The following is a 26,120-nucleotide window of genomic DNA, read 5'->3' as shown; positions in this document are numbered from 1 at the left end:
GTCGCTGGAAGGAGATGGCATCAGATCTGCACACACAAGTCACCTAATTACCGTAATTCCGGGGAGGGGTGCAATGAGCTCTGACGCCACGTTCAGTCACATCCCAGATGTGTTCAATAGGGTTCAGATCTGGCTAGTTTGCGGGTGGGGGATGGGGGGGGGGGGGGGGCAGCACATCAATTGTAGACCGCCTCTGTGTTGCTGGAACCGCTCCATCACACTCCTGGCCGTGTGACAGGGCGCATTATCATGTTGAAGAATGCCACTGCCGTCGGGAAACATGATCGTCATGAATGGGTATGCATGGTCTGTAACCAGTGTACGATACTCCTTGCGGTTCTAGGTGCTACAGTCTGGAACCGCGGGACCGCTACGGTCGCAGGTTCGAATCCTGCCTCGGGCATGGATGTGTGTGTTGTCCTTAGGTTAGTTAGGTTTAACTAGTTCTAAGTTCTAGGGGACTGATGACCTTAGAAGTTAAGTCCCATAGTGCTCAGAGCCATTTGAACCATTTGGCCGTCATGGTTCCTTGCACGAACTCCACTGGACCATGGATGCCTACGTGAACGTTCCCCAGAGCACAATGGAGCCGCCACCAGCTTGTCTCCACCCCGCACTACAGGTGTCAACAAGCTGTTGCTCTGGAAGACGATGGATTCGCGTCCTCCCATCGGGGTGATGAAAAAGGTATTGGGATTCTTCAGGCCATGCAGTGCTCTGTCACTGTGCCAATGTCGAGTGCCCATGGTCACGTGCCCAACTGAGACGTAGTTGCCGATGTCGTGATGTTAACATTGGCACATGCATGGATCGTCATCTGCGGAGGCCCGTCGTTAGGAGTGTTCGGTTTACTGTGTGTTCAGACACACTTGTATTCTTCCCAGCATTAAAGTTTGATGTTAGTTCCGCCACTGTTCGTCGCCTGTCCTGTTCTACCAGTCCGCCCGTCCCACAACGTCCAACATCTGTAATGAAAGATGGCCGCCAAACCCCACGATGTATGGACGTGGTTTCACCTTGGTTTCGCCACGTGTTGAAGATACTCACGACACCACTCCTCGAACATCCGACAAGTCACGCAAATTGCGAAATGCCTGTGCCGCGCCTCCGGGCCACTACACTCTGGCCGCTGTCAAACTCAGGTTGTTCGCACGCCTTCCCCATTCTACACTCGGACGGCACGATCACTTACACTACATGCACTGCGCGTGTGTCTGACTAGCAGTCATTCCTCGCCAGGTGACGCTGTCATCGCCTGGGTGGGGTTTATGTCGACAGTAGGTCGGTGGTCGTAATGTTCCGGCTGATGACAGAGTGATTGTCACATAAATCGGAGAATGACACCTACCAAAACAAAACGTGTAGTAAATATTATTTATGTTATGCAAGCGGAATCAGGGCTGTTTTTCAAGGCTGTATTATACGGGATCAAAAATATTTCTAAGGATACAGCTGTGAGCAAAGTGACGGCTTGGTTGGTTCAAATGGCTCTGAGCACTATGGGACTTAACTATGGGACTTAACTTCTGAGGTCATCAGTCCCTTAGAACTTAGAACTACTTAAACCTAACCAACCTAAGGACATCACACACATCCATGCCGGAGGCAGGATTCTAACCTGGGACCGTAGCGATCGCGCGGTTCCAGACTATAGCGCCTAGAACCGCTCGGCCACTCCTGCCGGCGACGGCTTGGAGAACAAATTATTTCCACAGTGGATAACAGTTGGAGTGTAACTTAAGGTCCAACATAGAAGTACCATCATTTTTCTGCAAAAATTCTCCTACATTAAAAAAAATAAAAGTACAATCATTAAATATAAAAAGTCATTCCCAATCTTTACACTGGGAGATACCAGAGGTAATCGCAATATCATAATGCCTACAATACTATTAGGTGGTGCTGCATACTCTAACATGATGATATAGTATGTCTACCAGTATGCCAGCTAATTTTTTTAAAACAGGCCACATGAGAGTCAGAAATATATAATAATATTTTAATAAGGCTACAACGACACCGTACACTGGAAATCTACATTAAGTACTTATTATATTGAAATACAAATATAGATTGACTACATACTAAAATGAGAACCACACAGGTAGGCTATCATGAAGTAAGACACAATAAACGCAAGTACAGACCGTGTGGTTCGATAAAAGCAAAGGGATAAACCAATGCCCTTAAAACCAACGCGTCACTTGTGGAGATATTTGCGACAACCTAAGACAATACAAGTATTGTCGTGAGTTCAAACTCTGTCCAATGAAATGACGGGACTAATTCTTGATTGCCCATGAATTTGCTAGTAACTTTAGACTATTTTGCGACCTAGTACTACAGTTAAGTTTATACATACTTGTGTCTTACTGTCACAGGAAGCACAGTTCAGTTTGATAATGACACTGAAGTTTCTCGGTGATATAGTCGCAAGTATCTTAATAACAACTCATGATCGCGTTTACCTAAATAGCTGAGGGAAGTAACAGTTTTCGTTTGTTAATGAACAGTCTACGAAAATATTTCCCTCCGTTTCTTCACAGTATTCAAATCTCAGAAGCGTTACCACGTTCTACATAACGTCATTTACAATCCGATGAGATACTGTCATGCTGCTTAGGTGGATCGCAATACACGCTGACTGTCTCGTGCCCATGCTGGCGACAATGACCAGCTTCGACGACAATACCTCATATAAAGTTACAAAACTATTTAAATGTACAAATACTACGTAAATTGGGATGACAGTACTGTCACAAGCAGGACCCCAAAATGCATCTGGTCTATATCACTAGATAACACAGCACAGACTTCCATGTGCCGAGAAGAAAAGTTTCTCAGCAATCGTGTATTATAACGCCCATGGAGGGGATGAAGTATAGTCATGAAATAATATGGATATTAAAAGATGAGTGTTGCAAGTGAACAACGAGTAAATTCATCTTATATTAGATAGGAAGTAGTACGAGTTATATAAGTACGAATGGGAGGTAATACGAATATTATAACTCCACGTTCCATTCAAAAATCTTCTACATCATGATGAGTCAAGCAGTGAATTTATATTTGTATCTGAATTAAATATTAAGTGCATTTCATTTAATGGTTACAAAAAGTGCCACCTCACGATCAAGTCAAGAGAGATACTAAATTTAAAACAAGCTGAAATAAGGGTGTTGGAAATAAATTCCTATTGCGGCGTCACCCTTTCGTTTACTATATCCTACGAATCATATCCGATGCTACACATTTCTAAAACTTGTTTAAAAAAAAAAGAAAAACAAGTACGAGTGCCGTTAACTTCATTAACTCCGAACTTATGACATCGAGCTGAGAAATTCAGTTATGAAGTAGCTTATGGTACTGTCGCTTGTTTTTCTCTCGAAACATATTAATCTTTCGTTGTAATGTATGTAGCATTCAGCCCTGTTAGAACAATGAAAACAAACAGCAACGCGGTCCACGAGTGACGCTCTCATCATCAGGATGTTCATTCCTGTATCATTAAACAGGCGTAGCCGAACAAGCGAAACAGTATGCACCAAATAAACCCACTGAAACAGAAAACCCTCCTCTCACATTTACGTTCCTCCACTTGCATCCTTTCGGATGCATCACACTACCGTTCGATTTCCACAGTGCCCACCAGCCTTTAGCATCGCTTATGGCCATATCCGCTTTTTGTCATTCCTGGTGAATTGGCTATGTTACGAGGGTCATTCAATAATTAAAATGACAAATTGGTCTAGAGAAAAAAACCTTTGTTTTTAAAAAACAATACTTTTTCTACTTTTCAACATAATCCCCTTGAAAATTTATGCACTCGCTCCAACGAGCTACAAGTTTTGTTTATTCCGGCTGCAAATAACTCTTTATGTTTGAACCAATTTCCCACAAACGTTTCCACGTCCTCGTTATCCTCTTCCCACGTAATGCCTCTTTCAGTACATAAAATTGAAATCACTAGGTGCTAAATGAGGACTGTAAGGGGGAAGAGGCAGTTCTTCCCAGCCCATTTAGTCGATGGTTTCACCAGTTAGTTGAGCAATATGACGACGTGCGTTGTCTTGCTGGAGAATCACACCTCTCCTCTGAGATCCACGAGTCTCTCTCTCATAACTGGCTTCACCTGGTTTAAAAGCAAATCCGAGAAGTGTTGGCTGTTCATTGTACAATGCCCTTCGAGATAATCACAAAAAACCGGACCTTGAGCATCCCAAAACACCGTCAAAATGTCTCTTCCTGCTGAGACCTGGTTTTTGAATTTTTTCTTGACAGGTGAGCTGGTATGCTTCCACTCCATACTTTGTCCTTTTGATTCTGGCTCATAATTGTGAATCCAAGTCTTATCAAAAGTTAAAATTATGTTGAGGACGTGCTCATCTTCTCTTTCATAACGTTCCTTTAACTGTGTGCACACTCTCAACCTTGTTTTCTTGAGTAGCCGCGTCAACTCCTTTGGGACCCAACTTGCACAAGTTTTGCGGTACTTCAGCTTGTTACAGATAATGTTATGAACTGTACCAATGCTAACTTGAATTTTATCAACTATCATTTCCACTGTGACATGGCGGTTGGCACGAATAATATCATCAATTCGACATCAAGTGATGGAGTTGAAACTGCAACTGGTCGGCCAGAACGGTGTTTGTCAGCCACTGAGTCGCGACCATTTTTGAGCTGCTGTACCCACTTGTAAAAATTTGCATGATTCTTACAACATTCACCATAAACTGTACACACTCTACAGTTATTATTCACTGATTTCTCGCCTTCAGCAAGTAAAAAATGAATAACAGAACGTTGTTCAACTAATGTGGGCATTTCAAGCGGACTCGGCATCTTGAAAATGTATTCTTGAGATTATAAACAAAACAATGTTGATACATCAGCTGATCAGGGCTCATCCCAGTGATGCCAACTTAAAGCCATAAAAGTACCTAACTTGCCCTACTAACAGTTTTTTTGTCACACAAATTTGTCAGGAAAGACAAAAGCGGATATGGCCATAAGCGTTGCTAAAGGCTTGTGGGCACTGTGGAAGTCGCGAGGAATTGAATGATCCTCATAGTTTCTATTGCTTAATTATTTGGAAATGGACAGCCAGATGATGAGAGCATGACTTTCGAAGCACATTGCTGTGTGTTTTCATTGTTTAACATAGCTGAACGCTGAATACATATACAGGGTGTAACAGGTGTAGGTGCAGATATTTCTGTTGGTGCCTGAGGACGGTGCGCAGAACAACATAACATCATTATTTACGTGATTTGGAGAGTTATAATTGTAGGTATTACAAGTCAAATGTATTTGGGTTGCTTAGAAAGTCCAAGTACTTGGATAAATAGCAGGCATTCATGCTTAGTTTCCACTGGAGATCAGGTCAGATGTTTAAGTGTGGACGCAAAATAGTTTTATATACCAAAATGCGACTATGCAGAGAACGTCAGGTAGAAAATTGCGTCACTTGTTTGTGGGAAGACAATTAGACGCAGGGAAAAGCACCCAACGCACTTATGTGTGCACATATTAAGGTACCACGTATAAAGATATCTGCAATTACATCCATTACACCATGCGTATTGTTTAACTTAACAACCGCCACCTCCAGTCTATAAGATCGATAACATTAAAATTAACTTTCTGTTGGTATATTTCTTGTTCACTGTGATTGTTTGTAGATCATTTTTTTGAGTAGGCGACTTTATGCTCATGGTTTTGCCTGTGTACATATATGTCACATACATTTCATATATAATTTAAATTTTAATTAAAAAGAGTTTTGATAGAACAAAATATAGTATTTATTGGCAATGGAAACCTGTTTCTGTCAAAATGCGTCAATATGGACATATTACACCATGATGGCAGGAGACCAGTTGTTGCCCGTGGATCCACAACACCTGCTCCTTTCCCTGCCACCGGCTATCATCAAGGTGTAATATGATCTAAAAATGGTCACATTTTGACCGTAACTGGTTACAATCGCCAATAAATTTTTTATTGTGGTCAAGACTATATTTAATTCAATTTTGTCATACTACGTATATCAAGACCGCTGATATGCTCCACGAAAAACTTTCTCAAAACTACTTTCATGTAAATAAATATTTCACATTAATTAACGTCTTTCACACACACATTTCATTTGTTTCTTCATAAATTTTGCTCTGCAAATGCATCTGCATCCTGAAAAAATGTGTAATTGTCCACCCAACACCCATGGGTAGTATAGCTACCTCACTCCCACGGAATGTTACACAAAAAATGGGTGGTGAATATTCCAGATTTGGTACAAACGGGTCCAGGCTTTTATGTGAACCCTGCTCACCACCACTGTCAGCCATATGGGTACCAGGGTTTTCTTACTGCCACAGTATTTTTTTTTTATTTTCCAGACAGCAAATAATATGCGTACCACGTTTGGTAGATATAGGTTCTGGCACTGGGTTGCATATACAAAGAAAGCTGGTGACCTGTGTAGAAGAAGCAAGGGTGAAAGGAATAGAATCAGCTCAAAAAGTCCCCTTGTTAACTGATGAAACAGCACTCCGTGACAGCCAGGTGCCAGCATCGACCGCAACAGACAAGCGGTAACCGGTTTACCGAAACGAGCGAAACATTCATTGCCGGCGTCAGTGCGGCTTGTAGGCCGCTCAACGAAAACCTAAACATGTCGACTGAGGTAAAAAAAATTCGTGCAATCGCCAATATTTGCACATTGGACGAGGTGGGGGAATGCCAAGAAGAAATACTAAAAATCCTGACAAGCAGGGTGGGGGCATGGGGGTGGTGTGGCATAAAGTTCACTTCCTTTAGTCATTCTTGAATGTCCCGAAAATCCCGGCATCTAGCGAAAATTTTTCGCTATACAAAATTAAAGTACATTAAATTTCCTAAAAAGAGCGTCCTTTCCATTTTTCTCTTTGACAAATAACGCCGGCCGAGCGGTTCTAGGCGCTACAGTCTGGAACCGCGTGACCGCTACGGTCGCAGGTTCGAATCCTGCCTCTGGCATGGACGTGTGTGATGTCCTTAGGTTAGTTAGGTTTAAGTAGTTCTAAGTTCTAGAGGACTGATGACCTAAGAAGTCAAGTCCCATAGTGCTCAGAGCCATTTGAACCATTTGACAAATAACTTCCGTGTTCTGGGGATGAAAAATCGCATATTATTAAAAACAGTGTCTAATCGCATAAAATGGATGTTTATTGCTAAATGAAGTGGAGGAAGAACAACTATTGAAAATGTATGTACCGCATCTAAGTGCGGTAGAACAGTATTAAGGCATAAATTTGAGGTTAGAAGCGTGAGGGAAAGTACGTCGTAGGATTGTGGTCACTTCCCTCCTTCATACGTCTGCAGCACGGAGAGCGAGTAGGCACTTCTCCATTGTCTCTATGGGGGTGCGGCACAAAAAGTAGCTACAGAGTGTTTCACATAGCTATACCTACCCTTCCGCAACTCGATCTATGAATCACAGTGTGCAGAGATCCTGGGGACGTTTATTTTCCACGAACTGTGTCAACACTTCACGTAATACAGATATGAACCACTATTAATACAAACTGAAGAAAAGCATATGGACAAGAGTCTATGAAAATCGCTGCACAGTGTTCTACAGTGCTGAAGGGAAAAGTGGTTTTTAGTCATCCTGTATGGTCGTTGTAGCTTTACTCTGGTAAAGACGATTTCCTCCACCACGCTCGCTTTTCGGTTTACAGACAATCTCCCCAGCGTATCCGATCCAATTCTCTTACGGAAGTAGATAAAATAATTTCACCTAACTCGTATTTATATAGTGGAATTATTTCTAGTTTGTTAAGTAAGTACCTGTTTGCAGTTTACTGAGTGAGCTTTTACGTAAAATAAGTTCTTATAACCAATAGCAGAGAAGTGCTTAATTGTAAGTGTGATGTTGTCAGTGATACATTTAGTGTTGGAAGGAAAAGGGGCCGTCGTTGACAGCATATTGTGAAGCCGTGTAACTGTGTCGCAGTCACTTGGTGGTGAGTTAATGAATACCCACAAAGTTACTTCACTTCTTTCACCATTAAATTAACTGTGCTACTGCATAAATATCTTCCATTCAGGAAGTGCTGGCAGTTAGAGACTGGGCTGCAATTAATGGAGCCACTTGCTACATCTACAGTGTATCATGCAAGGTGGGTGCCTGATGAAATAGGACTCATCATGTTTAAATCTAGAACAGTTATCTGCTGTAATGCATTGCTTGACTTGTATCGAAATATCTGAAGTTCCCTAACGTCTAGGCGACCTATTTCTGTTACAGAGGGAACCAATTTAAGCCCCTGGGCCTCTTCAGATGTTGACACAGCTTTAGCTCGAGTGATTCATTTGATAACCTCAAACTGGGAAAAGTCATCCAGCCATTGATAGCGGAGACAACGAAATCAATGTTGTCGAATACATATTGACAATATGTTTCACTTAGGGCAGGCTCTTTAGTGTGACAGGGAGCTGACAGCTTCAGAACTTCAGCTTTTTGCACAACAGCTCTTTAGCAACTGAAAATAAATACTCAATTAAATGAGAATAACTCCGCTGTACAAGCAAAAATGAAATGTTTGGTCTAATCGCAAAACAGAATTGAACAGGAAATTCGAGGGAGGTGCAGTGTGTCTGTAAACGGAAGAGCGGGCAGCACTCATGGTGGAGAAGTTGTCTTTCCTGGAAGAACGCTACAAGCTGTCGTACAAGGCGATTAAAAATCAATTTCCCGTCTAGCATTGTAGAACACTGTACACAGATTTACGTAGACTCTATCCGTATGCTATTCTTACGTTTGTATTATTAGTAATTCATATCCGTACGCACACACACGCACGCACACACACAGATGTTTGCACACTGCGTCGCCAGTGCGGAAGGATTGGTATAACTATGCGAAAAACCTTGTAGTTGCTTTTTGTGACCTACTGCCGTAGAGAGAATGGGGAATTGCCCGTTCTTTGTTCATTCTGCAGACGTATGAAGAAGGGAAACGCATGACCTAAATCCGGCGACGTACCTACCCTCAAACTATCAAACCTCACACACCGCCTCCCTCCCCTGTTACACGCCCAGAGGACAATTTATTCCTTAACATACTTCTGCTACACTTAGATGTGGTACAAAAAATTTTTAATAATTAACCAACTTGGTTTAACAATAAACATCGACATAAACACACCATTAAAACACTATTTTTAATAATGTGCAATTTTTTTATCGCCTGCAACGTGGAAACTAATGGTCAAAGAGGAAAAATCAATAGGGTTTTTTTGTAGGAAATGTAATGTAGTTTAATTTTGTACTGGGAACCATTTACGTTAAATTCCGCGCTTTTCGAGACATTCAAGAAAAATCTAGAAAACTGAAATTTCTCCCCATCCCATAGCCACACGATCACACTTCAGCGGTCGGGATATTTAGTGTATCACTCATACACTCCATCCCTCCACTAGCACGACCACTGTACAAAAATTTGCAGCTACACGAAATTTTTCACCAATTTTCCTTCGTCGACAGGACTAATGTGGCCAACATGCTGCATTGACAAAATGGAGGCGTGCTCACGGCAGCTGCGCTGGAATCTTTCTCACACTATTTTGGAGGAACTGTTCAATAACAGAATATGATGCTTTTGCATCTTGTAGCTTGATTCGTTACTGGTGATATTTCATAGTTAAGTATCACACTGCGCGAAATTATAGTAGATTGTAATGAAAGGCAAGAGCGACTATGAGTTAAAATCGTTTTCTTTTGCAAAAACACAGTGGAGTTTACACAATGTCCCCTCATCAATATGCCAATGCAATTGTAATTGCAACAGAATTCGGAAACAGTGGTTTGTCAGATGCGTAACTGAGGTCAAGACGGGTTAGTAGCTTGTGAAATAGCACATCCTCACCATAAAAATAATTGTGTAATTTCATTACTTATCTTGTTGCAAAATCGTATTAATTTTCATTTCACCAGCTGTCGATGGCCCTTAAAAGATTATATTATTCCACAGAAAATGTTGCATAATTACTAGTATTTGGTGGAGATAAAAACCATGTGGTACTGTCTCTTGCCAAAACTCATTTCGATATGTCAGACATTTAGGAGATATAGTGGATGATACACCTTTCACGTAGAGTCGTTGGATGATGTTTCCAGACACGGGTTACTACTCCCAATTTCATCTTCACGACACCCTCTAAAACCCCTCGAACTTCGTCAGTATCACTTTGTAAAAAGTAAAAGTGTTTGTCTCAGTAACTTGCAAAGTAATAGGTGACGGGAAAATTTATTGTGGTAGGTCAACATAAGAAACGTAATACTTTCTGCGGAGCTACGAACAGAGTTTGTTGCGTTATTTTACAACGAGTTATAGCGAAGGGATAAAAATTTTTAAGTGGAATAATAGTTGTTTCTGTTCTCACTAAAATCATTGAAATCAGCTGTGTACAAATAAGTTTAAATCACATTCCTATCAAGTTTAGTTTGGGAGCTACAACCCTTCAAAGTTTCAGAGCCAGATACCACATGCTGTACGTAATACGTGATTATGTGGTGATGAATGTTCTGGTGGTGGAATGTTGATTTGAATGAGGTGTTCAAATGTGCGTCCACGGTCCTGAATGCACAACACAATGCGCTTTCTAAAGGATTTGCAGACGAGATGTAACATCGCCGGTGTCACAGAGCGACATGCTTCCACAATCCGGGGCTGTTGGCTCAGTGACACAATCACTTCTTTTTTTATATCCCCACAAAAAGAAATCTACTGGTGTTAAACTGCGCCACTGTGTCGACCATACATGAGGACCTTGGCGACCCAATCATCTTCCCGGGAATCTGTTGTTCAGTTCTTCCACAACAGCATTTGCAGAATGGGCTGGTTGACTATCATGCTGCATCCCATATCTATAAGCCTGATACATCTCACTTGACGGCCTACCTGTGAAGTAGTGTGGAGAGTTGATTTCAACCCCAAGGATTCCACACCACACGTTAGTAGACCATCGACATTGATGTTCGATGGGTTGTACGCACCTAGAATTGTACGCAGCGCAGCAGTCCATGTTATGACGGTTCACTGTACCATAATTTGTGACCGTGGGCTACTCAGAGAACATAGCACCTTCTAAGGAGTTCAGAATGAAATTTTAATGGTCCATTCATAGAAAGTAATTTAGAATTGAAATCGTTCCCATGCAGCTCCTGTGTCAGTGACACGTGATACGGGTGAAACCTGTGACCCTGCACCATACACCCCACAGATGTAAGGCTGACACCAGCGACTGCAGCAACGTCTGGAAGCTGACGTGGGGATCGTGGAGTATTGCAGATAAAAAAAAACGCCTTTTTCCCCTCACTTCTGGCAGGTCTTGGTCCCTTATTGCAGTGCTTTCCGAAGTTGCCTGTTTTCTGATGTCTTTGATCCATGTAAGAACGTAATGGCTTCTGGAACGCTTCTTCTACAATATCTCACGGCATACGCCAAGGCTGCTTCAGTGGCATCGTATCGACGTTCACCGAGCGTCAGCAACATGTTCAAAAATGTTCAAGCGTGTGTGAAATCTTATGGGACTTAACTGCTAAGGTCATTAGTCCCTAAGCTTACACACTACTTAACCTAAATTATCCTAAGGACAAACACACACACCCATGTCCGAGGGAGGACTCGAACCTCCGCCGGGATCAGCCTCACAGTCCATGACTGCAGCGCCTAAGACTGATCGGCTAACCCCGCGCGGCTGCAACATGTTAACATACTCGTTGTGCATATATGATATCTTCATCCGACTTCAGAAACTGCGGCTCACTAAACCCCGTTTGTTTGTGTGGTTCGACCTGTCGCATATACGGCCGCGTACGGCCACAGTCGGCAGTCTAACAGCTCATCGAGGAAACTTGTCGCTCCAAGACACTCAGCGACGTTGCATCTCGTCCGCAGCACCTTTATAAGGTGCACTGCATTATATACAGCATGTGTCATCTGAGTCTGAATCTTTGAAGGGTTGTAGCTCCCAAACTAAACATGATAAGAATGGAATTCAAATTGATTTGTACACATCTGGATTCAATGATTCCAGTGCACGTTAGAAACAACTATTGTTCTATTTTAAAAAATTGTATCTCTTTGCTGTAACTCTCTGCAAAATAACACAATAAATCATGTTCATAGCTTAGCGAAAAGTGTAACGTTTCTTTTGCTGACCAACAGTAACAAATATTCCCTTCACCTACCTTAACATGTAGACACATCAGTATGTTGTTTTTTTTTTCTTTTTTGTGTCGAACAGTCGCCCTAAAAATGCAATCACATAATGTACTATATGATGTTTTCTGCACAGTCGTAAGTGTACCAATAAGAGGACTACGCCTGTAAGTACAGACTAACCGTTTTGTGTCCATGCATCACACTTCAACATGTGACCTGCTGCTCAGGTGAAAATAAGCATTAATGGCTTCTTCTTACCACTTGTACCTTGATGTACTAACCAAACTGAAAACATATAACACGTAATAGCTATAATTATCAGCCTGCAAATGAAGTAAATATTGATTTAATATTGTTGAGAACACTGTCCTCAGTGCACTTATAGCCATTATACCTTGTATAATAAAGATTCTAGGGAAGTTATTTTAAAATATAACAGTTCAGACAGCAGGAGACATGTTTGACTTATGTAGCAGTGTGTAAAAACCTAAGCAGAAAATTTAGTTAGCAAGTAAAAACTACTAGATGTTTATAGATATCTTCTTGTCCGGCTGGCTACAGTTGCCTGATAGGCTGTTTAGCGATATGACCACATTTCATTTTGCTGTATGGTTTGCTGTTTTTTCCTTTCAGTGGTGGTATGCTTCTATGTTAACCCCTTCTCGTTTCCACACCCACCTCTGTGGGAAGTAGGTGATTCTGACACCAAAACACATCTTTCCAGATAGTAAGTGATATGTGTATCAAGGTCATTACAAATCAATCCAGTGGTTCGGGAGGAGATATGAAAAATACATACAAGCATATGAATATTTTCTTAGTATACTAGCGTTTTACTTGTGACTTCGACTGAGTACACGTATGCTACATATATTGCACACATCTTTCCCCCCCTTCCCTCCCCTCTCTCTGTCCATCTCCTCCACATCCCTCTCCACCTCTCTGTCTCCTATTCTTCCCCCTTCTCTGTCCATCCCCTCGTCCTGCTTTTCTCTGTCCAGCTTCTCATGCCCCTTCTATCTCCTCCCCCCCTCTCATTGTGCGTCTCCTCCTCCCTCTATCTCTTCCTCCCCCTTTCTCTGCCCATCTCACCTTTCCCCTCCCCTTATCTCCTTCTCCCCACTCTGTCTGCTCAGCTGCATTCATCTGAAAGTATACACCCAGGAACTCATTCCAATACTAACTGTGCAACATGCTAGTCTTGCAGGCAGCCTAGATGCCAAGCATTACCAATCCTTTTCCATCCCCATCCCCACCCCTACTAGATCTAGGTGGTACTCACCTCACAGTACATCTTTGCAGACAGTAAGTAATATGTGTACCAAATTTGGTTGAAATCGATCTAGTGGTTTAGGGATGATGTAGAGTATACACACATACATCGATTTATGTATATGTATAGATTCAGCAGGTTTGTAATGCCTCAACTGCAGAACATCAAATTATTTCAGAGAGCAAAGGTAACAAACTGCCCACTTCCAACGTTGTGTACCACATCCTGCTATTTCCCGCTGGTAGCTCACAACACTTACAGGGTAATGCAGAAGTGAGAGTAGGGATAATAAGATGTTAGCAGCCGTACCACTTAGATTCGGAACTTGGCCGTAAGATGGCAGCAGGGCGCGCCGCTTGCCGCACGCGCTGAGCGCTGTGTTGTGTTGTGTTCGGCAGGTGACAAGTCCGCCCTGATCTCCAGAGGGTTCGGGTTCGACACTGGCTCTCCCACAGAACTGGGCCGGTAGCTTGCGGCGCCCTCGCCTCCCGTCCGCTTCACACGGCGCCTAGAGCACCAAGGTCATCGTCACACTGCACTATTATCTCATATCTGCATTTGCTAATATACAAGCATGTCTGCTCTACACCTTTTGTGAGACAATTCTCGTCAAGAGCTCTCGAGCGCTGCCATGTACCTGCGAGGCTTGGGCCACGGGCTGCCTCCCCAAGCACGGCACTCAAGAGCTTAGCTCTTAAACACACACACACACACACACACATACACGAAACAACACACACACACACACAAATATACTTATTTGAAAAGTAGTTCACTTTCAGTTTTGTGAGTGCTTTTAACGTAATGTTACGATTAAAAAAATTGTAGAAACTTTTTATTTTTAAAAGCGTACTTTTTAGAAGAAAGTCTATAGTTTGAAGTAACTCGTCTTTACAGACATTGACGTCGACTAATCCTATTATCACAACTGTAAATTGCAGACCGCGAATTGTTCTTAAGCAAATTCAGATAAGATATAGTAGTGTTAATCTCTTCTTTCATACACATTGCTGAAGCGGTTTCATATTGGCAGTTAACGACAACATAAATTTGGGTCTTACACAGCACTAATATATTCACAATTTGGTATTTTAATTCGTAGATAATAAATACTAATAAGCACTCCTAAATTTGAGAGTGGTTTACTGAAATTTTAAAAATATATTAACTGTATTCTACATAAACATATAGCTCATACCTTCAGTGTTGCTTGGTCCCAATTTTTTATGTTTCGTTTATTAGTTTTGGGGCCTCCTTTGTTGTTTTTGTATCTTCTTTAAACCAAATTTTTCTAACTATTGCCTATAGACAACTTCGTTTAGAACTTAACAGTAACTGTGACCAGCCTTATATCGTTGTCTCACGAAGTACGATATTTACTCTTTACACTAACACCTGTTCAGTCCTTCAGTCACTCATAATGGTATTTCGACTAAACGTGCAAGATAAATGACACTCTCAGCTGTTCACACTATTCGCTGCTACATGATATTACCTAGACTGTCAAACGTAAAGTTAGTTATCCATTCTCAACGATATTTGTATGATCCGCATCAACATTCTGTTCTTAATCTGGTATCACGGTTTTTTTTTTTTTCAATTAAGTCTACCGCTTCATAGGTGCCCGCTACTGAAGAAAAAGGAAGTCGCTTATATAAAAGTTCCGAAGCTGACAGTGATCTTCAATATTTAGTGTTTACCTGAATACCTAGTAGATAAAATTATTCGTCAAAATTAGTGATAAGACGCAATTATTCGAATACCTTTCTTTTTATATTTAATACACAGTTAATGAGAAATCTAAAAAGCAACCCAAGACCTATTAAGGACATTAAATGATTTCTAAAATTAGGGACACATTACTCAAAATTTTCCTTCTTCCTACAGTCAACTTGCCTTTAACCTAAAATATTGTAATATCTCTCATTATTAGTGACGTAACACACCGTTGGCCCTTTAATGTAGAGAGTGAATTTGCTGTTATTAGCAATGTAATGTCTGACAGCAAAATATCTGTAAGTAACTAATGCAAAAGTTGTACTTGCTCGTATGTCGTTAATATTTGAGTGTGAGTCACAAAATCTTGAGCCGAATCGGTTGAACACATGGTTATCCGAGTGTGAAGACATACCAGTGGTGACAAATTCTTTTACTGCTTAAATGAGACACACTAATAGACTCTCCACAGAATTCCCACATGGGACTCCACTGTCACCTGAAAATAATACAAAAAAATAAAGGAAGAAGTCAAGATTGTTTTTATTAAGTGAAAATACTATAAACCATAACGTAACACCAAAGAAACTTGACGACAGCCTTAAGTGCATTAAAGACAGCGACGAGGAAACTCCAAATCAACAATAAATATTTACCATTAGGTTGTCTTTGCTTAACTGCCAGCGTATATTTGGACTCACAGTAGTGAGTTATGTTACAAATGACCTGTTAGTATCGCTCTGATTAAATATATGCTCAGAGAAATGGTTCTTCCGTTACATGTAAAATAATTTAATGACACGCTTCTATCAATCTTATTTGAATTTTCCGTCCCTTACTTAATTAGTCAAAACTCGTTTAATTCTTTACTATATGGTGAAATGTTTACAGTGATAAACATTTGCAGGTAATTAAGGTGTTTTTACTGACTCGTTAAACTAAAATAAGATTAATGGTTACAGTTATCAATAACTATCAGGAATAGTTTTCCTTGGCAGCGTGAATACGTTTTTTTAAATTCTATTCTTAACTTGATATAAACAACATAAATGTAAAACGTGGCGTCGTTAACTTCACTTTTAATGTGGTGTTCACTTTTTCCTTACCGATACTTGTTTAAGTTTGTTCATATAGAATTTAAGTCAGCATGCAGCAAGAAGACAGAATTTTCTGAGAATAAGGGAAATTACGCTTCTGGAAGTTCTTAGAAGATTAAAATTGATCGTTTGTTTCCCTCAGTAGCTCTCCTCGTTTCCTAACTTCACAGACGTTCTCCTGCCTACCTCGCAGCACTGACGCCCTTGCTTGCAAGAGTGTTAGTCCCCTAAGGCAGGAAGGAGAACGTCTGTGAAGTTTGTTCAGCAGCACCGGTACACTTTCAATCCGCCAGAGAGCTTCGAATCATTGCACGCTCCGCTGCAAAGTGAAAGTTCGTTCTTGAAATGACAAATTGGTTCGATAAATAAGTGGAAAATGAGAACAAGGAGAATAGTTATTTTCCATGCATCTTTATTGTTACTAAATAGTGTAATGGAAACTTGACTCGGTGAAACGAACGAATGCGGTGTACTCATAGTTATTACAGTGCGGGTATCTAGTTTTGCTTTTAGTCTTAATCTTACTGGACAAAAATTTAGTCACCATCCGCCTTGTAAAGTGTAACGCATCCCTGAGCCCATGAGGTCCGATAACAAACTCCTATAAGAGAAGCTGTGCAAACTTATGGACTTACGTGGTGTCAGCGTTCTATCGTCTCTGCTACAGCAACGACCTAACCGACAATGGTGTGTGGAACCCTGGCTCCCCCCCCCCCCCCAACCCCCCCCCCTCCCCCCCCCCCCTTGGCGTGTTTGTTTCAGAACGTTAGATTTGTTCAGTAAACTTCCTGCGTTGGTACTTTGCGGATCAGTGGAGATCAAGGTTGCTCTTTCATATTACTCATGTCAAGCAGTGATAACAATTATCATGATTAATCGTCTTGGAACAATGGGCTTTTAACGTCAACATCAGCAATAAGGTGACAGGCAAATGTCTTTTATTTACGGCACGTAGGTGTAGCAGATTCAAGATACCTGCCATGCCGACTAATGATTCAATTTACGCTTAATTAAAATATCGTCATAATAATCAGCTTGTACAATACTTTGTATTCAGACATTCTGGAACGCTTTCTGTGGCTTACGAGGAATGCATCTCCGCGAATCATTGAGAAACAGACAGAAACAGAATTAGTCCAACCAGACAACGCACTACCACATGTCAGCAGTAGAAGGAGCAATCATGAAGTTTTATTTTTCAGCTCGCAAAAATAAAATTACATGATTAGATATTTGTTTTGTACGAACTGGTGGTATCACAGCGATATAAAACAACATTTACGCTAGGTTCCAGCCACGTCAAGCGCTTGAATATCCATGAGCTTACGGAAGAGTGTCCTCGCCCGTTATGAGTCAAAATGTGTGTGGGGCTGGGCCTCGAGCCTGGAATCTCCTGCTTACTAGGCAGTTGCATTAAGCAATGTGCCACCTAGACACAGTGTTTATCGCAAATGCCCGGACTGTCTCGGCACGCTCCCCAGATGACCCACCCACCGACCCAGCATTACTTATCCGCAGTCCCCGGCCATATTCTCCATTCTCGCTGATTTTAGATTCCCGCTGGTGGTCGAACACAAAACGTGCATCCGCACTGCAGGTTGTGGATCCATTGCCTATCGAGGTGAATCAGTTACGTGAATGTGTGGTCCCTGTTCTTTCGGACATGGCCGAAAGAACAGACTTGACGCATTCACATAATTTATACAAAAACGTTACACTATATGGCGCCGGACTGGGCACTTTTGACGTCACTGGTGATAGCACAACTAAATAAGGGTGACAGGAGCAATTACATGTCTGAAACATACTGAAGCCCCCACAATATATTACCGTAGATTGCCGCTAAAGAAGGCACAGCGCGTCGAGACAGTGGAGATGGGCTGCGCCATTCTGATATGCCTCCCCTAGTGGTGTAATACTGTACTGTGGTGCATAGGTTTCAATGTCTACTGCACACATGTACCTGTATATATGCAAAATAATAATTACGTAACTTAATTTTTTCGAAGTGGTAATTGAAACCAGACGACCACCCCTCATACACTGTGGTGGCTTCTTCGCCCCCTGTACCAGGGCCTTGTGTGCAGCTCTGCTCCCACAGTCCATGCCAATGAGTTTTCTGCCGTGTTCACTCTGACGGTGATTTTGAAGGTGACTAACTTTCTGTCGGTACGAAGTAGACGTCGATAGGCGTAAAAACACGAGTCGGAGGAGGTGAGTAACGCGAGCGTGGCGGTGTGCGCAGGCCACAACATGTCGCAGGCGGACGGCAATAGCACGGGCGGCGACAGCGCCAGCGGTGGCGGGGGCGGCGGGGGCAGCCGCGGCCCGCAGGCCACCGGCTGCTACCGCAACTTCGAGCACTTCGGGTCGCGCGGCCGGCGGCCGGGCAGCGCGCCCACGCCGGGCCTGCCGGGCCAGCCCTCCAGCTCGCCGCCGCCCACGCACCCGCTGCTGGACCTCCCGCCGGGGGGCGGCGCAGCCGCCGCCGCCGCCACCGCCCTCGTCAGCACGGGGGCGGCCAACGCCGCGCCGCCCCTCGACGAACTGCAGCCCGCGGCCGCCGTCGCGCCGGGGGGATACGTGTCCCCGGTAAGTACGATAAACGCCTGCCCCACGTGTCCGCACGCCGCCTGCGAGCCCTCCTCAAGCCGGCCGCCCGACAAGCACATCCGACTCTGAAGGCTCGTCGCAGCTCCTCCCGAGCCGCACCACTGTTTATCTCATTGCAACAAATAACAGTGCCCAATGACATAAGACTGCAACAAAATTTACACTCTCTGGAATATTTATAACGAGGAACCTGATTCTCTGTCACTCTCTTCACAACCAATGTAAACTTTAATCCTATCACTAGACAGTCCAATACATAGATACAGCTTATGAGAGTTAGTCATAAAGTTTTAATTATATCTGGAAGAAAGTGAAGTTATTGAATTCTTACAGAATGAGCTTCCACTCAGTTTTAAATGGGGAGCTGATTTTTAAAACATCCTGGCACATTGAAACTGTGTACTGGACTGGGACAATAATCTGGAAATTTTACCTTGAGCCAGCAAATCCTCTCTGGACTGGTCTGTCCTGGAACGACTCACAAACTGTCGTCAAAGCTGAGCTACCTCCAGTACCTCATCTCGTACCTTTCGAAACTTCACAGAGGTTCTCCTGCATACCTCGCAGTACTAGCACTCCTGAAACACAGGATGCTGTGAAGTAATGGCTTCGCCACAACCGAAGGAGGTTGTTCTCACAGTTAATTTTCGCTTTGCAATTAAGTGTTCCCTAATTTGTAACTACATGGAAGATGAAAACTGTGTGGCAGGTCAGTATACGAACCTGAGGGTAGACAGTACTGGTGGAAGTGAAGTAGTAAAGGCACCTGGACAGCTTAATCTAAAGAGCATTTGCCTGTGAAAAGCAAAGATTCCGCATTCTAGTCCTGGTTCTGCCTACAGTTTGAATTTGCATTGACGTTGCTGTTAACTGTTTGGTAAATGTTATGTTCCTACTAAAGAAGTTTTATTTTCCCAGATTACACTAAACACCTGAATACGCAACTAGTTTCCGCAATTTAAATTGCCATCTTCCGATCTCAGCCATTGTGCCACTCAATGTAGCCCACTGTCATCTAGTCCTAAACATATCTGGGAGCAACTCGTTGAAGAAGCAGCACCAATACAGCGTCTTATATCACAATAAAACCGCGCATGTGGTAAACTCTCACAAAAGTTTGTGATAAAATGTATTTTATCAGCTGAGTGTTTACACAAGCACGTATTTCATCAGAAACGTTTATGTGTGTTTGCCACAAGAATGGTTTTATTATGTGGTGCGTCTCATTCAACGAGTTGCTCCCAGAAATGTGATTAAATGAAAGTGCACTACAGTGAGTGCCACGACGGTTGAGATCTGAAGAAGGCAATTTAAACTGCTCAACTAGTTCTCTCTATATGTATTCATTGCTACATGGGCAAATAAAACTTCTTTGGAAGAAGATTACATCTTTCATATTGAGATCTCTCTCTTGCTGACATTGTAAAGTAACCATGATTACTTGTTTGTTTATGTGTAAGACCTTCTCTGCAGTACTAAGAGACACTGAAATCTCCGCGCCACACTACGGTAGGAGGGGAGCTCAAGCAAAACGGCGTAGTCCGTCTCCGCATTATCAATGGGCTGCCATACCGCTGCCGTACTGTGGCACAGGCATGTCAGTGCCAGCCAGCACTGCACATATGTACTTGCAAATAGACAAAAAAATTAATTACGGAATTTCATTTTTATAGATGATAATTAAAACGATATGACGAAGCTTCGTACATAAAGACATAGACTCACTGTCATCGACTGAGATACGTCACGCAATAATGGTCCTTGAAACAACCATCTTCGATAGGGATTAAGGAACAAAGTAGCAGAGGAATATTGCAGGATTGTAAACAATATTGATTTGAAAACTACTATCGGTATTGGACAGAACGCCATGACTTCCAGTGCAAATAGGACATGTATATTCTCTCTGTAAGAGCCGCTTCTCTACTTCTAGTTTCGTTTTCTTTACTCTAATGACTCATCCCAGCAAATTTAACTAATACAACTGAAGTCGCAGCTTCCTTGCGTCAAGATTATCAATACCTGACACCCGTGCGTAACAACTCTAGTACCGATAGGTACATTGGTTGGGTCCAGACAAGAACTACTATACAAAAACCCAAAGCTGTTAAACAAAAGCTGCCTGAAAAGCAAAATTCATAAGAGAAGGTAATAAACAGATGGTATAAAACTAAACGATGCCCACATAAAACAAATATGCCTCGAATACCAGCAGGATGAGCACGTGATATTTCAACAGCAACGAATAACTTATTTCTGATTTCATACTGTCACTTTGGTTTCGACCGTGGAACTCATCTTCAGTGGCTTTCCTGTTTCATTTACATTTTCAAATAGCAAGGATGGTGTACTACCGGTATCACGTGAAATCCTTACAACGTCGATAAATGTATTTTATTGCAAGTCACATTTAACGCAAAACAGACATATACCACTGAATTCGATTCATTCCCTGCAAGATATAGTAAACTGACAACGAAGCATCCCAATCCAGACCTCTCGATCTCTCTTTGCTGTCTGTGAAAGGAACAACGTAACCCACTAAAGATGGCCGTCGTTCAACAACCGATTTAGCGAAATAAAATCACTGGTAAGCCCTATTTGCCGCTTGCCATTACCGTGTTATGTAGTTATACAAAGCGATGCACAAATATCTTATTGCTTTTCCACATTCTGCATATACGGACACAAAATTCTGTTAAATTTCCTGTCACATTTACGTTGAAATATATTCCTTTCTCAAGCAGAACTGAAAAAAGAATCAACTTGTCTTTGTATCTATTCGTAAAATCATACCAGTATCGTTGTTTTGTCATATAGTTTAATACCGCATAATATTAAGGACGAAATTACAAACAATGCTTGGGAGGAATTAGCGTGTAACGGCCTTCTATGTAGCAAATGGGAACGATTAGGACAGCATGAGAAGTACAGTCTGTAGTTTCCCCATAAGACTTGTTTCCCCATAAGACCTTAAGATCTTAGCAAAGCTGGAAAACTCCAAATATACGAATTTTTACCAACGGCTGACCCCTAACTACTCCATGACCAACAATCCATCAAATAGGACGCTCTTATCGGTAAACAAAATATTACAGAAACTTTTGAACTAAGTTAAGGAAAACTTAATAACTGTGACTTGAGTACGCATGATGCAACTATTTAAGGTATGGGCTAATATCTTGTTGTAGAAAATTCCTCTCCTTGGAACAATGATGCATGGTTCTGGAAATCTGTTCCACCACTTACAAGATGTAAATGAAGCTAACAATCGCCCTTATTCACTACAATTTTTCGCTAACAAGTCCATTGTACATTAAATCCATTTCCGTTTTTCACAAGACTGTCTTAGAATTAGAATTGACTTGTGAACTAATGCTAAATGCAGCACGAATCGTTGTTGAAAACGTGTTAACCGTGGCCATAGTACTACTCATTCTGCCTCACTATTGTTTTCTTTTGTAGTATAAAACATTTTCAGATCCAGTTATGCCCTTCAGCACATTGTATTTTTTCTGAGTGACTCCAGCGTTTCTCCTAATGGTCAAAGCTCCATTTTCTGTTTATTGGTAACTTCTACTTCAAATGCGTGTGTAGTGCAGAAGTAAGGTATTTCATTAGTAATTTCTACTTGTAGAGCAAGTGTCAACGTAGGCAATGGTGGGAGAAGACTGTGAAGCATCGAAAGCTGACACGAAAGCTCTTAAAACCTCAGCCCACGATCAAAAAAAGTCCAAAGCACAGCCTCATTGTGGCATTTCCATTTACTTTGAAGCGGAATGTAAAATATGCTGGCTTTACATAAATGAGGACCACAAAGTGAAATTTAATTTTACAGTATTTAAAAATTTCCGGCTCCGTAAATTCAAGAAAATGACACATTTTTCTTTTCTACAAGAAACAAACACAAGGAACAGATAAAAACAAGAAACGCAAAAAGTCACAGGAAGCTGGTCCGTGTGAAACATGCCGAACTGTGCAATAAAGCGAAACATAAGTCTCGAGACACAGTATTGTAAAAACAAATTTTATAAAAAGAAAAGAAAAGAAATCTTGGTCTTATAACTTATCCGGCGAGAACTGCCCTTAAGTTGTTCCTCTTTATGGTATTGCTGTACAAGTGAAGAAATTCACAATTCTTGGCCTTTGGTGGAAAGGGGAAGGGGTGAGTGGGGGGGGGGGGGGGGAAGGCGGCTGAATTAAAACGTCATACTTAACCGACAGCAGGAACTATATTCTGTAATTGGCTGGAAGCACTCTTGCTGCGGTGTATATCGTTGTGCTTCTCATTCCCTGTTCCTGTGCCTTTCTATGACTACAGGTGGCAGATACTAACAGGGACTTCAGTTCTTGTTGCACTCACACTAAGGGGTTAGTGCCTTAACTGTTAAAAAACAAAACGAGTTTCCGTACTTGTTACAAAGGATAAGTGCCTACAAATCCTAGCTGACCGTCCATAAAGAATCATGACGCTCCTAGCTGTGTTTTCGTCAGCTACATTCACTTCTTGTTAATTCGACAAGGCGATGGCAGATTTCAACACTCGTGAATGAAACAATGACTTTGCCAAAAACATAATCTGGATATATCATTTAGCGTCGCGAGTAAATCTCGACTCAAATAGCACATATTTTACATATCCGTCACTTATACAGTATTTTGGAAATTCATATTTTATATCGAAGCTTTGTAGTAATGACTGCACAAAAGTTCGTGTTTCCTAAGGCTATCGAGTAATATTTCTCCTTAGGATAATGCCATGAAGCAGCATGCCTTACAGATTACTCGCGTATCACTTACATTTCAAACGTGCTCACCCGGACACATTTCAACGCGAGTATAGGCGCTTTTGGTATCTGAATGTAGCTTTGATTATAGGACTAAAAGTCTGTCTCTTTTCTCTGACATGCAATCTATTACTTCTTACTAACGTAGTAAAACTTTATACCTATTGACATATGGTTTAAATTATATGAAATAACAACAGCCAGGATAATACTATGACGTTAGTCATTTTGTAACTTCCCCTGCGTGTCACTGGAACGTTGTTAGATTCATGTAGAGAAGGAAGCGCTGTGAAGTAAGATATAAACCAACATTTACTAATTTTCTGTCACATAGTATTTAGGTCATTAATTTAAATCTAAGAAAGTACTATCATTGCAGATGTTATATACGCTGTATAGGAAAATGTGCTGTTCACTCAAATCACTTTTAAAGACTACTTCGGTACGAAAAACAGCTTTCCCAAGATTTCTTGTTCTTAATATTTTTGACTAATTTTGGACGCTACATCTCTTCTCGGTGACTTACAAAATTTACTGATCTCTTGTCTACATATCTGACATTTTTACACAAATATATATTTTCTGGAAGAAAGATACTATTTACAGGTGTTTAAATTTTAATTAGGGACCAATCTAAGTTTACAAGTATTTTAATCCCTGAAGTAATTTTAATGCATTTACATCAATTTTACAAGGCGACTAATCAGTTATTTCTGTCAGCTTGTATATGCTATTGAAAAGTTATTAAAAGCCCTCTGATTCTAAATGGGCCTACGTGATACTGTAATTCAGTGTCTAACTTTGTCCTATTTTTGCACGAATCTTCTAACTGGTGACAGGCCTAAATACGAAAACACTAATTAAATCTTTAAAGGAACTGTTACTTTTCTTTCCGCACGTATTTCTCTCCTAGATCGTTCAAACTACATTTTAATGTTTCGAGCGGCCCCTCCACTATTGTGCTACAGTTACCTCCACCGACTTTCAACTTCTAACGAGGTTATGCAATGTGTTTCCGTACTTCTAGTCGTCTACTTGAATTGCATACAAAATCTTTCATATTTATAATTAAAGGAATGTGTTAATTGGGTTTACTATGTAGATATTAAGAACTCCTAGAATACGTGCAATAGGTCGTTGCTCACTTATATAGAAATTTGAATAATTAAATAATAGCTTATAATGTGAAATCCAAATTTCTAAGAAGTTAAAATAACTGTATACTAATGGGCGCTCGATGTGACACATTTTGTCGTATTACACTACAGTTCCCTAGGTTTGATGACCTGCTAACCCATCAGATACCATATGTAACATATGTGATTTAATTTAATGAGGTAGTTTTTTGCTCCTGTCTACATTTACTTTATGACCATGTTCTTCAGGAAGAAATTAATGGATGACAAATCTTTTTATGCATGTTGCAGATTGTAAGCGTAATAATAAAATAACGAGAGCAAAATCGCGCCTTTGGTGTGTGCATGAGTGTGTGTGTGCGTGCGTCTGTCTTTGTGTACGTGTATGTGTTTGTGTGTGTATGTGTGTGTGTGTGTGTGTGTGTGTGTGTGTGTGTGTATGTGCGTGTGTGTGTGCTTATGTAATTAGCTACATCCTAACCTTTCATATTGTGTAAATTATTAATTGTGTTTTTGTGCCTTTTCCTCAGTATGTATGGTAGAGTATTGTAACGATCCATTCATTCGAATTTCTGTCTCTTTGACTGGAGGAGCCTTTGTAATTCAAAGCGTTCTTCTTTGCTGTCCTTTCTTGACATTTACTGTTATATTTGTGGTTTCATTTTTTCTCTGCAAGTGTTATTTATTGTTTTGATTGCTATAGCTCTTGTTTGATAAAAATATTAATTTCATAACATGCTGCTTTGTAAATACGAAAACTCATTCCGCGTTATACATAAATTTCAATAGAATCACGAGGTAGAGGTTTTGTTAGAAAACAAAATAAATGACACTTCTGTTTGTAAAGAATAATTTTTATGTTATGCTAGAACAACACCAGAAATACCAAAATCTGTAACCGGTCTTAAAATAGATATTGTCAGATCTAATCTGCAGTCAGAGAAATACACTCAGAATGTGCTAAATTTGTTCTAACACAAAGTTAATGTCTGAACTCACGCGAAGTTTGCCGCTGTAGGTGCTACTGGCTGTGTTCATTTGCTAAGTAAACTCTGACATGTTCTTTATGAAACATAAATTCCGCCTGCTTTTGGATATCAAGACATTTGTTAAGTCTTTGACTAGTCCTCTCTCGATCTTTTTCTGTCTCTCTCTCTCTTTTGTAGGACCTCAAAAAAGACGACAAGAAAAACGAGAAAATCGATGAATTCCCTAGTGAGTTCGAATGTTGCTTTTGCACATCGAAGGTAGTATTGCCCATTTATCTCTGCTGTCTCTCTATCT

General features: G+C 41.2%; 1 protein-coding gene across 1 annotated transcript in view; it reads left to right on the top strand.

Annotated features, from left to right (window-relative positions):
* LOC126251854 (potassium voltage-gated channel protein Shab) overlaps positions 1 to 18,655 on the top strand; it is a 205,086-nt gene extending 186,431 nt beyond the window's left edge. Inside the window, exons 5-6 of the mRNA XM_049952530.1 lie at positions 13,886 to 14,008; positions 18,546 to 18,655. Of these exons, the coding sequence (XP_049808487.1) occupies positions 13,886 to 13,956 (71 nt within the window). The 3' untranslated portion in view covers positions 13,957 to 14,008; positions 18,546 to 18,655. The remainder of the gene's footprint in view (positions 1 to 13,885; positions 14,009 to 18,545) is intronic.
* The last annotated feature ends 7,465 nt before the right edge of the window (positions 18,656 to 26,120 follow it).

Source organism: Schistocerca nitens, chromosome 4, assembly GCF_023898315.1.
Source record: "Schistocerca nitens isolate TAMUIC-IGC-003100 chromosome 4, iqSchNite1.1, whole genome shotgun sequence".
NCBI lineage: Eukaryota > Metazoa > Arthropoda > Insecta > Orthoptera > Acrididae > Schistocerca > Schistocerca nitens.
The sequence above is the reverse complement of the archived record's forward strand: the minus strand, read 5'-3'. Positions and strand labels throughout refer to the sequence as shown.